Source organism: Lingula anatina, chromosome 3 (genome assembly GCF_051362555.1).
Source record: "Lingula anatina isolate TDL-2025a chromosome 3, LinAna3.0, whole genome shotgun sequence".
Taxonomy (NCBI): Eukaryota; Metazoa; Brachiopoda; class Lingulata; order Lingulida; family Lingulidae; genus Lingula; species Lingula anatina.
In genome coordinates, this window is record NC_141769.1 from 28,994,494 (window position 1) to 29,008,791 (window position 14,298).

The following is a 14,298-nucleotide window of genomic DNA, read 5'->3' on the forward strand; positions in this document are numbered from 1 at the left end:
TAGCGTGGTAGAATTGACAAGCGTATATAATTATCACCGTTACATTTGTGATAAGTGGATGTTATTTTTATTACCAAGACCAGCAACTTCGCTGTATAGGATAGTCAGTATAAAATGTGTACGATTTCGAAACTTTTAAAGGTCATTACGGAACTTTGGAAAAATTGCGTTTTAGTACAGATAATGCATCTTTTGGATTAAATTAACCACGATAAGTTTTACGACAGCGACTTAACATTGGTACTGATCATATTGATGTTAATGCTGTTTTTTTATTTCAGGATTTTTTTGAGCGTGGCAAAAGCACTGAAGCATATTACAGCGCAAACTTCGCGAGCATTTGTTTGAAACTACGATGGAGATCAAAAGTAGAAAAAGCGAATTATGATCGGACAAAGGTGAAATAGGGCTTTGAAAATAAAAGAACACGTGTGCAGAAAATTGAGTGACGTTAAAAAAAACAGAGAAGAGCTTGTTTTATCTTTCAGATGACTAAATCTATTCTTGTTGGTTTCTAAATCATTTCAAGAATTCGACTCAAAAGCAATCACTCCCCAGTTTTATGGTAAATTCCTTTATTCTGATCACTGTTTTGCCCATCGAGCATTAAATAAGCGATAGATACCAGTATAGGAGGATTTCCATTACCTGTATCTCTTGCTGGAAAACTCACAAATCCATCTACTTTTTATTTCCCTCTTAATTCAAATTCGAAAAATAAAGCTATTGATATGTCAAGAGGTACGCTCTTCATGTCGTTACATTGGCGGCTCTTTCAGTCGCTTTACGAAGCTCCCCAGATGTGGATATTGTCTTGCTTCAGAGATCTTCTACTTGGCGCTTGCCGCTGAAATTAGATGCAAATCGGTTTTAATGATCAAGGTAACATATCTGTGGGACATCATGATCTTATTGGCTTAACATGTATGAGCATGTAAAAAATAACCAGCTGAGAGCACTGCTACAGTTCTCTATGCATCGATCTTGTGTTTTCTGGCGTAATTTCATACGTCTCATTTTATCACATGAAATCTAACACCGAGCATACAGTCCACTTTCTTTGACTCCCACATCCCACATATGAAACTTATAATGGAAACATACTTTATGTGATAAAAATATTATTTACCCCTAAAAAATTTAAGGCTGTGTCCCCCCCTCCCTCTTCTGAATTACTCTGCAAGCTAAGCATTACCGTAGAGAATTTCCAATATATCGCACACCAGTGATTCCACCGACCACTTAAGCGTTAAAATGATAAAACCACGTTTATGCCTACCTTAGTCATACCCATGGTAGAAATTTCTCGGCTTCTTGCTCCTGAAGACTCCTGTAAAGCCAGACTTGTAACGGGGCCTAGTGGGAGCACTGCGGGCCATGTAATAGTAGCCTTTAATCGGGGTACTAGGGAGACTGTAGTACCCAGTCGAAGTAGGACCAAAGGATGCACCGAAAGTAGGAACGAAAGATGAATCTGGAGCAAAAGAGGATCCTCCGGCCGCGATTGTGCCACCGGCGCTGCCACCGAATAAGGCCTGGGTACCCGCTACGCCGCTTTGAGCTGGACCAGCAGGCATACTTAACCCCGCTGTGGTGACACCATTGTTGTTCGAAGCGGCCGATCCGGTCAAAATAGAGAGGAGAGAGTTTGGAGATGCTGTGATTCCAGGTGCAGTTGCGGCAGGGGGGAGGCTACCAGGCACACCGGTCATTAAAGGAAAGCCAGACGCAGCAGTTCCCCCGAAATTCATCACGTTTGCTGGACCAGGAATTGGTGCAACGGGTGCCGTAGTAGCGGTAATTGGGCTAGAGCTGACTGGTCCCCCTAAACTCTGGAGGATCGCGGCTGCTTGGGCAGCTGTTAACGGTTGAATTCCACCAGCAGGTATACTAGAGATTGAACCAGTACCGGGCATAGTTGCTGCCCCTAAATTCAGAGGCACCGTGTTCATTTGACCAGACGCTGGTAGAGGTCCACCGGGGACACTAGAACTTGTTGCAGTCCCGGATGAAGCTGTTCCCACCAAAATCTGAAGAAGCGTGCTTATTTGAGCAGGAGTTAGCGCTTGAATTCCACTAGTAGGTATTGGACTTGGCCCAGGTAAAGTTGGAGTCCCGGGTGAAGCTGTTCCCCCCAAAATCTGAAGAAGCGTGCTTATTTGACTAGGAGATAACTGAATTCCACCAGTAGGTATAGTAGTGGCTGCACCCGGAACAGTTCCTCCCCCTAAATTCTGAAGCAACGCGTTAATTTGAGTTGGAGTTAACTCTCCACCATTCGGATTCGGCGGTAAAATGACTTGGGCATCTGTTGGCCACATGGGTGCATTTGTTAACAACAGAAGCATGCAGACGATGGGTCCCCGAGAAATGGAAATTGCCATTTTTCCGATTAACTCCGATTTGTTGTCGTCGCTTCTCTCTCGACTCTTGCCAGGACTAAGGTGTCAGATTCTCAGCACCTTGTTCTCTTTATATCCGCCACCAAGATCTGCCACCCTTCAAGAAGGAAATAAATCTAATGGCCCCGCCCAAAATCACTCAATCGTTTTAGTGATATTATGTATCTTGTCTCTATATCAGGAGAGAATCGTTAAAAAAGCGTAGTTACGGATAAGTGAAGTTAACAATTACCTCTTATCAAAGGTACAACGATGTCGTGTTTCTGTATCTCGAGTTTTTACTGTAACATTAAGTCACAGGTTTCCTTGAGGTCAAACTTTATCACTTTCAGAAGTCATCCATTGGCACGCCTCGTGGTTGTAAACACACTATTGGTTAAATCAGCGTCTTTTACAGCGCAAGCTGTCTTAACGGCTGCAACGGGTACGATTATCCCAGCAACGAGAATACAAAGCCCAGAGCACATTTTACAGCCAGATGAAAGTGCTACAGACATGAACAATTCAGTCAGTTATGTCTGCTATTGGTTGAAATATCAGAAGAAAGATATATTTGAAGATGTGATTCCTTGAACATACACGGCATGGGAGGTGATGACGATGATGATGTTGATGATGATGACTATGAGAGAGAGAGAGAGAGAGAGAGAGAGAGATTACATACTTGAAAATAAGAAAATAGACGAATCTATGACAGAAGTATACCTAATCTGATGGTATATATTTTTCAAATATTTTCCTTATAAATTTCTGGAATTTTAAACCCCAATTGGAATTGTTTCAACAAGTTATGCATCTCAGTTCAAAATTCAGAAAATTAGATTTAGATGCTACCCATGTATTTAATAGTTACTGCCTTAATAAACACAATCGTATGTCCTTTAGGTCTCAACTTTGAACTAAACAATACATATTGGACAAGTAGTGTAGATTATTATTATTACCTTATATTGTAGTGTAGAATATTGTTCATCAGTAATTTTGGACGTATGTTTCTTAATTTCATAGATACCGCGACCATTACTAAGTTGCCCTCGCCGTCTTCTATAATGAACATCTTTGACACCGATATTAGGCAGCCTTACATAGACAATTTTCTCTAAAAAAAACTTCAAATTTAAGAGCATGTGCATTTTTCGTTCAATGATACCCGAGGTAATTTCCATTTCAATCGACAAAGATAAGCTACATGTATATGAACACAGTTTTTCAAAAAATTCTGTTAAAGAAATTTTTTAATATCTTACAATTAGCTAATTCCGTGCACTGCATGATTTGTAGATTTCTACATAATTTGTAGATTCAAAAATTAAATATCCATTCTGAAAATTTCTTTCAAACTGTAGGACTTCAGAAATTCAAAATCATTAGTATTTCCAATTTAGATTCGAGTATTACTTGTCATCTTACTTACTAATTTTCTTTTTTCCAATACGATTCATGCCATATAAGTTCCTAAATGACGGATAAATTTGGTTTTGTGTAAAACATTATCACTAGATTCCTGCAAGTGTAAAACAAGCTTGTGGTGAAACTTACATATAAACTAAAAACAAAAAGATGTTTTAACGTCAACAGCAGTTTATTGCATAGCCTTCTTTTAATCAGAACACTACTTTACGGTGCCCTACGAAACCAATGCTAATTTTTTTGTAAAATTGTTAAGAGATACATTACCTAATTTATAATATGTAACTGTCGAAGAGGCAGAATACGTGATTCTAAAGATAAATAAATAGAGTCAACGACTTTTTTGAGAGTATTTCTTTTTTAATGACCAAAATGAAAAATACATTTTACACCACAGTGAATGAGTTTTTGTTAAGTCATAATTCCAGATAGCGGTTATTTGAACAACTTGAACGACTTGCAAAATTTACGTAGCGGATGATAATTCCACTACCGAACCTACATTAAGAAACCTTTGGCATTAATGTAAATAAAACAAGTCATCTCAAACAAAAATTGGAAGATTTAAAACAGTAAGTCGCGTATATCTTTAACTGAAAACACGATGAAATACCGGCAACAGTGCTGAAGCACCGGTGCTGTGTATACAGGCAACAATTCACTGAGCACAATGTTTTCATCAATGTAGAACAAGGACGCATAAAACAAATTAGATACTAAATGTGTAACTATAACATCATGTGACGTCAAAACCAACAAAAAAATCCATATTAGTAATATGTCTCTTTTCAGTGTCTTATTTCAGCTTCACAGTGATCAAACTGAACTTGTCCTTAGCCGCCGTTTTGTCCGGATGGGGGCGCTCCCAGGGTCGACAACAAATTCTGCATGCTGCTGGAAACCATTAGAGGAATACTGGACCCTAGATTCGTTCCCCCGGGCTGATTAAGACTCGGGTTGGTGAAGAATGATGACGCCGGTATGGCGCCATTCGCGGGTTGCACGTTAGCATTGCCAGCAGCGTTCCCCGGAACACCTAGGACATACACAGGGACTATTGCCTGTTGTCCAGGACCTGCAGCACCGTTGGAGGCCGAACCCAGGGAGCTCAGAACGGACAGTGGTGAAGTCGGGCTTGCTGGTGAACCCGCCGCAAGGCTAGGGTTGGTGTTGCCATAGCCTAGCAGCGACCCTTGGGGAACAGCGCTTCCTGCTCCAGTGCCAGAAGCCGCGTTCTCAATGAGGATCCCGGAACCATAGGGTTGGACTTGGTACGGCCCGCCATTTCTGAAGGGTGTGGCTGAGGGCGTTGTCCCAACGCCGTATGGACTTGGCGTATATCTGTTTCCAATACCGTATGGACTGGCCGGATATGCACCACCGTTGCTGTAATACCTAGTTCCAGCGCTGTATGGATTTCCTTGGTATGTACCGTAGAGGCTACTGGCATAAGGGCTGGCTGGGTATGCTCCAGTGTTGCTGTAGCTACCGCCAGGGCTGCCTTGATAGCCTGAACCAGCAGCGTAGGGGCTTGGCGGGTACGTGCCGTGCCTACTGTACGGCATGTTGGCATAGGGCATACCGGACCCGGGGGAGGGCTCTGGTCCACCGTACTGTGCGCTGGTCATTTGACCGGGTCTGAGGTTCCTTGGGTACCGCAGGTAGTTGACAGAAGGCCCGGCCACCATCCCTGGGGCCCCTGGTGACCCAGCGGCATACGGACTAGGTGGGTACTGCGAGTAGAAGTAACGACCCTGGGGAGGCTCGGGTTCCCGGGGATCTAGGTGATTTCCATGTGCTTCGCTGAGAGCCAATGTTACAATGAGAAAGGTGATTGAGATCATAATGTTCCTTGAAAATTTCTGTCGATCAGGATTGTCGAGAGCACACATAAAGTGAATTTTGGGGTTTCTCTGCCTTTGAGTGTTGAACGTTTGTAAACCTTGATCCCGTCGCACGGGTCTATATATAAAGCTGTGCCTACGTAAAAAGTTGCAATCATTTCCTTAATATAGTAAAAACCTGCACGCCCATCATTGCTTATCTCTGCTTTCTCACCAAAATGTGACCACATATTACCACGGTTGGAGTTAATTACTTCGTTTGGCAGAGATGTGTGATTTCAATTACTCCAAGAGGGCATCAAATGTCATCGGCAATCTTACGCACTGTTGCCGTCCAAGGCAGCAGGTACCTGTAGACAGGGAACTGGGTTTCACAGTTTACAGCAGAGAAGCTAGACAAGGCTATGACAAGGAGGGGCGTCAAATATAATTGTTTATAAATTTGTCACTTTTTATGTCTGTGTGCGTGTGCGTGTATGTGCGCACGTGCGTCTGAAGCAGAATATAACTTTTTATACAGTCTCTTAAAGCGTACGCATTCATATAGATATCAAATGCCAGAGTATATGATTATACATTGAATACGCGTGCGTGCTCACTCCAGGCTGATACTCTCCACCACTGACCAGCTAGGTGGTGACGTCATTTCTGACATTCTGTGCAAAAATTCTGTCACAGTACACAAATGTACACAGATTTAGCCAGAAATTGTATGTGGGTATCTTGTGAGAGTCTTGTGGTCGGGTGGTTTAAAATGCTCCAAACTTCAAAGTCTTATCTCTCAAAATTTTCACTCATTACTTTCTACATACATTGTGTAGCTCCACAGTTTTGTTTTAAAGAATATGATCGCGATTGAACAATAATGTCCACGTGACATTCAATAAAAAAGAGGCGGACCATAACGTAATGCCGGGTGTGCGCGCTTCGTCCAGACTACAACAGCTTCCTTTCTAGTTATCGTAACTTTAAAGTTTGTAATGAACAACACCAAATTTTACTGGATGTCAGTGGAAAGAGGAATGTGCAATAAACTGGTGGTGGCGTCATCTTTTTTTCTTAGTTTTCATGTTAGTTTCACCTCAAACCTGTTGCACATTGATTGGAATCTCAAAAATTACTCTTCACATAAACCTAACAAACAATATGGCCTCCATTTAGATACCTTTATGGCATGAAGAATGTGCATTTTGTCCGAAAAAAAAGAGAATTAAGAAGATGGAACGTAAGCCTAATCCTCGAATCTTAGTTGGGAACACTAATGAAATTTGAATATCTGAAGTCCTACACTTTGAAATAAGCTTTCAGATGAGGCGTGGCTTTAAGGTCCTCCATCAAAGGGCTTTGATCATGTAAGTGCCTCCAAGATGTGAGCCCCGGATATTGAATTTTTTTTTTCACAGTATTACTTGTATGCTGGGTTGTTAATCATACACTGAAAGATACCTGGTTTGGGGGACCACGGCCAAATTATATTGTAGAACAAAAGATAGAAAGTTAAAAAAGCTATGCCCAGTGTATTATCTGTATGCAGTATTTAATTTACTAGCAATTACTGGTACCCGTACCTACCACGGTAAAAACTGTTACTTCCATATTTGTATAAATCTAATACACTTACTCTGAAACTAAGACGATGCGTATAAAGATAAAGGTGACATTTATTTAACATATAACAAGCATATGCCAGTACATGTACATGATTCTTTTATGTTGTATATACATAGAATACATGTTCTTTCTTTTTCTACTGCAGTAAATGGTTGGACAGTCAAAATGATCTCCTGAATGTCTATCTGAGCTACGCCACTCTATAAAGGGCACTCGGATTTACGTGAATGTTCACATTTGCTGGTGACTGAATTGTCTTTGAATAGCCGCAGTGATTGATGGATTTCACCAAAAAGCCGCGAGTTGTGGGCTTAGAAGACATGGAGGTTTTACTGTATGTGTTGTTTAAAACCCTCATCCCCGTGGTCAGTTTCTCCCCTTGGTGTCTTATACACAGAAAATGCCGACAGCGTCACATCAAGTATGTTCTCCTAGTGTTCATCCCCGGCTGTCCCTGACACAGCTTTGTACGACTGGCAAATTTGAGGTACGTGGTTTTCCCAAAGAATTAACAATAAATATATGGATGTTTATTGGAGATTGCTGTATGCATCCTGGAACCACACTTTTCCACTCTTCTTCTTTCCCTTTAAGGAGCCCCTCGGCAGGAGGCCATTCACTGGTCCATTATTGTGTTTTTGGTCGTGATAGGAGAAATAGATATCAGGTGTCAGTTCTTTATGCTTAATGGCGTGCCTCCCACCCGATTTTTTCTGGGAAACGTTATAAGCAACGAGACTCTTGTAACCTCGACCGACGCTTGTGTTGGAATTAGAGGTAGACTTCCCTCCTCGCCGGCCGTAAACGATGTCCCTCGTGCGTTGAAACAGATTGAAATTGTACTGTGGTCCTGATAGAAATATACTGTAAGGATCCCGTAAGATGTTGGAAAACGGCGCACTTACGGTCCTCTCAGTCCAAACAAACAGAAGTCCCAGAAAAAGAACATATTTTGGGAGAAGAACCATCGTCCAACACAGCTCTGCTTTCTTGCAGCACTACACGTGTTTACTGTGACCTTCCCCGTCTCAAACGCGCCTGTTTGTTTCCATGACAAAGGACAATTGTGAAACCAATGAGGAAATAAACCGGCCAAACAACACTTTACACGAGCGAACACTTCCTTGCGATCCGAGCCCCCTGATAACAACGTATACACATATATGACCACGCATGCTAAATACAGTTCGCGTGACAAAAAGGGCAAGATTAAATCCTGACTAAGTGCCGGTCAAATTATAAGGCAGTTATAATGTATAAGGCAATACGCCTTCATCGTGCTTAGAAGGAAATAACTGTATATGGGCCCATAGAGCGTGACACTTTTTACACCTTACTCCGGTCAATATTCTTATTACAACTACCAGAGATATTCATGTAGCCACAATAAGTATGTGTAACGCATGAGAATCGTGCCTGATATCCCGGCAGTTTCATGACAGTATGGGGAAATCACGACAGGTCTTAAATCATGAATGGATTCATAAATGGCAAAAATAACATCTTATTAACGTTATCTTTTTAATTAGACCGTTGGTCCATCTTTAAAGATACTGTTAATGGGTTACTGTTGTTGGAATTATATTCATTACCCCTCTAGCAAGTGTGCATTTGTTAAACAGGATGGCAGTTAACAATATTTATTTGAAAACCTAAATAAGTTGTGTTGATATAGACTAATAAATAACATAAGCAAATAAAGTGAAAATTACAGAGGAAATTTATAAATGGGAAGATAGTTTGACAAACAAGTGTACTTATAACACAAATTAGAATTATATTTAAGATAAGTTAGCATTCGTACATGTAAACAGGGTGAAATATACACGAAGACATGGGGGTACTGGTACATGTACTAGGGGGATGAACCCCCACGAACAAGGTATGTTGAGTAGATTGATAATTCTAGTATTTTGTCTCATTTAAACACAGTGCACTTAAAATGATATGTGCACCGAGTAACTACGCACATTGGCTTTCTACGTCCCAAATGCGCCCATAAAATATAGCAAACGTCCAGGACTTACTTCTATTCCGAATTGGTGAGCCTTTCAAAGTTCACTAACATCGGGGCATAAGTAACTTAGCTCACATATATATACGGTGTGAAATATAAATGGCCCTGCAGGTGAACGCCACTTATTAAATACACAAGGAAATAAAAGGGAATACGTTAAAACAAATTCGGCGGTAAATTAAATTCTGTTGGCTGTATTAAAAGATGCATATTAGGCTAGTGTTTATATCGAGTTATTGTCGCTAAAAGCCACCATTAATTTTCAAATAGTTTTGCTTAAAACAGCAGTTTCTTTACATTATTGCCTGGAATACTGTATATGATTTTTGCTGTATATGATTTTTGCATTTTGTCTTACTTTCTGTGCTTTACGGACTGGAAGGGAAATCAGTAGGTCAGATTTGAAAAGGGGCTAATTTAATTTCTTTCTTTTTTTTATTGCCCGAGAGATAAATTTCGAGGTTCTTTTGGCAGGGTTTATTTTTGTGTAACAAAAAAGCAACTCGATGAGTACATTATAATAATAAGTAGATAAATGAATCAATAGATTAATTAAGAAAAAACATGTACAGTGTATTAGGAGACCTATTAATCAGAGGTGCGTTTTAGGGTGACTTTAAAAGAACGCTGCCAAAATAAATAATTGTAGAGTAGCGATAAAGTCAATTCGATATATCAAATGTCGAATAAGTTTGATTCTGACACATGCATTATTTTATCATCTAAAAACATGAAATTATATAGAATTTGATTTGATTTGATTCTTACGCATGCTATTAGCCCTGCATATGACAATTTTGAAATCTTCCTGTTTTGCTATTAAAAACACATGGGCATGAAGATTTATGAATAAAAAGTTCAAACAGTGAAAATAATTCCATAAGCTTTCTTCTGTAAATGCAGTCTTGTTCACACACACACACACACACACACACACACACAAAAAAAAAAAAAAAATACTCCAAACATTTCATGCCAAGCAGACTATTGTATATTATCTTATCACCTAAAACCATGAAATTATATGAAAATTGATTCTGACGCGTGCTGTTAGCCTTGCATATGGCAGTTTTGATACAAAATTCCTTTTTCGCTATTAAAAACTCATGGGCATGAGGATTTTTGAATAAAAAGGTCAAACAATGAAATACATTCTTTCTTTTATAAATGCAATCTTGTTCCCACGCGCATCCTCCAAAGAAAATATCCCTAACATTTCATGCCAAGCGTTTCGCAGTCTATTTTCTAATGACCTTCATCTAGACTCTCGCAGCTTTTTACCAACCAATACTGCGCCTTAAATAAGTCCACGTGCCATACCATTTAGGGCACTTTGGGGCTAATTTAACAATGTGAATCTGAATAAATGGAGACGAATAACAGGCTTCACACCCATGGATTTGTAATTTAACTGATCACCATAGCTTCTATAGATGGAAAAAGGCTAGTGTTCGGTGTGTCACGAACAATATGAGACGAATTTTAAAAGGGACTATATTTCCAAATTTTGTCAAGTTGTTTTAAAAACAGAGTTCGAGATATGTCTCATAAAGGAAATGGACAGTTGGTCGTATGAGGGAAACCTTTTTCTGAGTGTTAACATGAGAAACTCCGATTGCGGGGCGCTTAATTCCGGCATTGCGTTCTTGAAATGTGATTTTTGAATTACATTGAATTATATTATAATTATATATATATATATATATATTATAGAGACATTCTGAACTATCACGTCAACTCATTTCTGTGACACAGATTATGTTGATATATTAGATCTTTTATAACCAAATATTCTGGCGGCTTTGTTTCTTCTCTTTCTCTCTTTTTTTTCTTTTTTTCGCGCGATCACTTATTGAAACTACCCTCTACCAGGGTGGCAGATATTATAGACAAATTTCAAAAAGCAGAGAATCAAATGACTGTCTATCTATCTAAAGACATATCTGTGAATATCTTGTGAAAAATCAGTCTGTCGGTAGAGGGTACACTGAAACCCTGTTTTTATAATTCACCAACCAAATACGCCATAGAGTGTCTACAATTATGATTAACCAAACAAAACACGAAATTTATAAATACAACATAAAATAGATTTATTCATTTGTTGTTCACCGATGGTGTTATTTTGTTTTGCACATTAAAGCTGTAAGTGCTGATTATTTTGGATATGTTGGACAAACTTCTGCCAGTTATACATCGAGAATGGAGGTGTCATCACTTTGATAGTCATCGGGAAGTGCTCCAGTCCTTTTCAATTTTAAATATTTGGCTTATTAAATGATTTTGAAAATAAATAATCAACTTAATGTCTTTGACAACAATGCGTCTATATACACAATGTGTTCTGATTTCCGATGGAATGTCGAAAAAGCGTCACGCCGTCGTCGTTTCCGGTGGTCTCAGCCCTCTTCTCTTCCCTTCTTTCTTCTCTCCATCTCTCCTTCTCTCCTTTCTTCTGAGCACGTCGACCCCAGCACGAAAACGGTGATCCCAAAGAATAACCCCTGAAATACAATGAAAAATTAATGTCATTATAGGCAATTAATAACTCTCGAATTTCATAAGAGGGGGGTTGACTGTACATGACCTTGTCCACTTGTCAAGTTATAAGGAAACATGAAACTTGCATACACTACTGAGGGTCATTAGCATATCGGAGGGTCTTCGACGTGCACTACGTACCATGCAATGCATTGATATAAATTCCATCTCTATATCTTTTAGACATATAATTTAAAAGTCCCTAATGTATGTGGATTTATCTCGTCACTGGACGATGACCAAGTCGTTTAATTTGCAGAATGAGGAAGTCGACTTGATGCACGAGAATCAACTTATGAATATTAATAATTTGACCTTGGGTTAGGCCGAGAGATAAAATATATAATTGATGCAGTACTTTATATTTACGGTACTTAATACATTATCCATGGGTTACAATATACATAAGAAAAAATAATGAATTTTCCACTGCATTCAACCGGGTAATGAGTATTTAGAAAAAAAACAGTTCAAATATGATCTACTTTAGATAAATGTTCAACCACAATATGCAATTAATTTTCTCTTTTCGAATAGATAGATATAATAAACTATGCTGCTACTCTTTTTTATGACAACAGTATGAGGCTGGTTCCTTGTGTTCTGAATATTTAGAAAAAGAGAAAAAGTTGACTTTGCAGATGACCTATTAATATCTGCAGTTACTTTGACTCCGATTGGACTTTTATATAGCGACGTAATCTCGAGTCACAATTAGCTGCCATTTTCTTGCAAAAGCCAAATATGTGAGATTCATAGGATTTGACAAAAAACAAAATGAATAAAAACGAGTGAAAAAGAACGAAGAATATATATAAGTATGAGTCGTTTGTCAAAATGTACAAGAAATAAATGAATGAGGTCAAAACACAATAACTTCAAATGTAAATGAAACAAAATACACATAATTTATGATATCTAAAATTATTTTCATCTCACCTTAATGATATCCTTTGTAGTAGTTTCTTGGTTTCTTGCTGTTATAGCCAAGAGTAGCACCGTAATATTTGGCGGTTGGAGCTTGGTAACTTTGGTAGCCAGTGCCATAGCTGGGGCCGTAGCCATAGCTGGGACCGTAACCAGCGCCGTACATGTTGCCGCCGAACCCGAGGCCATATGGCATGTTGTAGCCAGAATAAGGCCCGTAGTTGCCGTAGCCGCCGTAACCGCCGTAGCCGCCGTAGCCGTATGGGCTGCCGTAACCGTATGGTCCAAAAGCTGTCACCACGGTCAGTGAAACCAGTGCGACCAGAAGGATGGACTTCACGTTTGCTGCCATTGCTGTGTTTTGAGTGGAATGAGCGGTGTTCCTAGACTAGGCCTGAGCAGTGGACAGTGCTGGACAATGCTGCTGAGGGAGAGGGAGCTGGCGTTTTATACTCCTTGCGGCTTCTTCATTATGCCCCTCTGAGCGCTACCCGGTCATTTTCAGCCTCTGGACACTCCTACGGATAAGAAATATGGAAATGCCTAATTTACATAGTATACTTGTCATGGAGCTGACCGCCAATTAAGGCGGTAAAGAGCGTTTTATTGAAGAACAATGTATCATTAAGCGTGGTCACGCCTTATTAACTAAGGTCCCTGGTCTTAGAGTGGGTGCTCACCCGCGGTCACCTTTACCCCTGTGGGCAGTCGCCATATTTCCTGGTGTGGGACTTAACAATGACCGATACAAAGTAATTAAAATGAAGAACAGAGCGGTATCAGGACAATTAGTTATAATACAGGTCTAACACTGCATGTGTGAAGACAGAATGCGACAGAATGTGGTGTATAATATTGAGTAATGACATCGACCGACTTTGTCATAATAAAAAAATAAGCTTAAGAAACAGTTACTGATTAATAGGCAATAAAGAAAAAATATCAAAATACCTCTCTTTCACGATTTTAGTGGACCGGCCGTGCAGCACGCTTTACTTTATTTTAATGTGATATCCAAGGTAAATAAACGTAACAAAAGCAAAAAAATAAATTCAATTTTCCCTCCCATCTCAGATAAAGTGTTTATTGTTTTCAAACAATATTTTTCTCAGGACTGTAACTAAAACGCGTATTTTTTTTCAGTTTTTAGCAAAGATCCACTGACATATCCCCAGCTGTCAGTGATTGATGTGAATTTCATTTTTTTTTTTTTGTTGTTTAATTTGCTAAGAACGCCTACAAGATACCAATATTAAATACGGCACTAAAAACTAACAAAATAAAATCAAAAGTCGCTGGATGGACCAAAGCACCCATGTTTAAAAAAATTCATGCACTGTCAAAACAATAAAAATAGATTTGGATTTGAAAATTGATTTAATTGTGGTTCTTCAAGTTTAGAAAGCTTAAAGATTTTAGTAGAATATTTTTGGGTTTAATTTTCTATCAGAATCAAGGCCCAGAAGGGAAAAGTCTCGTGCTGTTTAAAATTGCAGATGAGATCGACAAAATCTTACTTAGAGTAAGATAATCTTGGGAAACATGC

The 14,298-nt window shown here is 39.3% G+C and overlaps 2 protein-coding genes across 2 annotated transcripts; both read right to left on the bottom strand.

Annotated features, from left to right (window-relative positions):
* Positions 1-557: 557 nt before the first annotated feature.
* Positions 558-2,648, bottom strand: LOC106156172 (uncharacterized). The gene is made up of 2 exons (XM_013531291.2): positions 1,280-2,648; positions 558-847 (listed from the first exon to the last, which is right to left on the bottom strand). The coding sequence occupies exon 1, from the start codon at positions 2,382-2,384 to the stop codon at positions 1,281-1,283; it is 1,104 nt and encodes a 367-aa protein (XP_013386745.1). The 5' UTR covers positions 2,385-2,648; the 3' UTR covers positions 558-847; position 1,280.
* An 8,704-nt stretch (positions 2,649-11,352) lies between these two features.
* Positions 11,353-13,189, bottom strand: LOC106156163 (uncharacterized). The gene is made up of 2 exons (XM_013531281.3): positions 12,765-13,189; positions 11,353-11,788 (listed from the first exon to the last, which is right to left on the bottom strand). Exon 1 carries the CDS (start codon positions 13,102-13,104, stop codon positions 12,766-12,768), a length of 339 nt encoding a protein of 112 aa, XP_013386735.2. The 5' UTR covers positions 13,105-13,189; the 3' UTR covers positions 11,353-11,788; position 12,765.
* Positions 13,190-14,298: the final 1,109 nt, after the last annotated feature.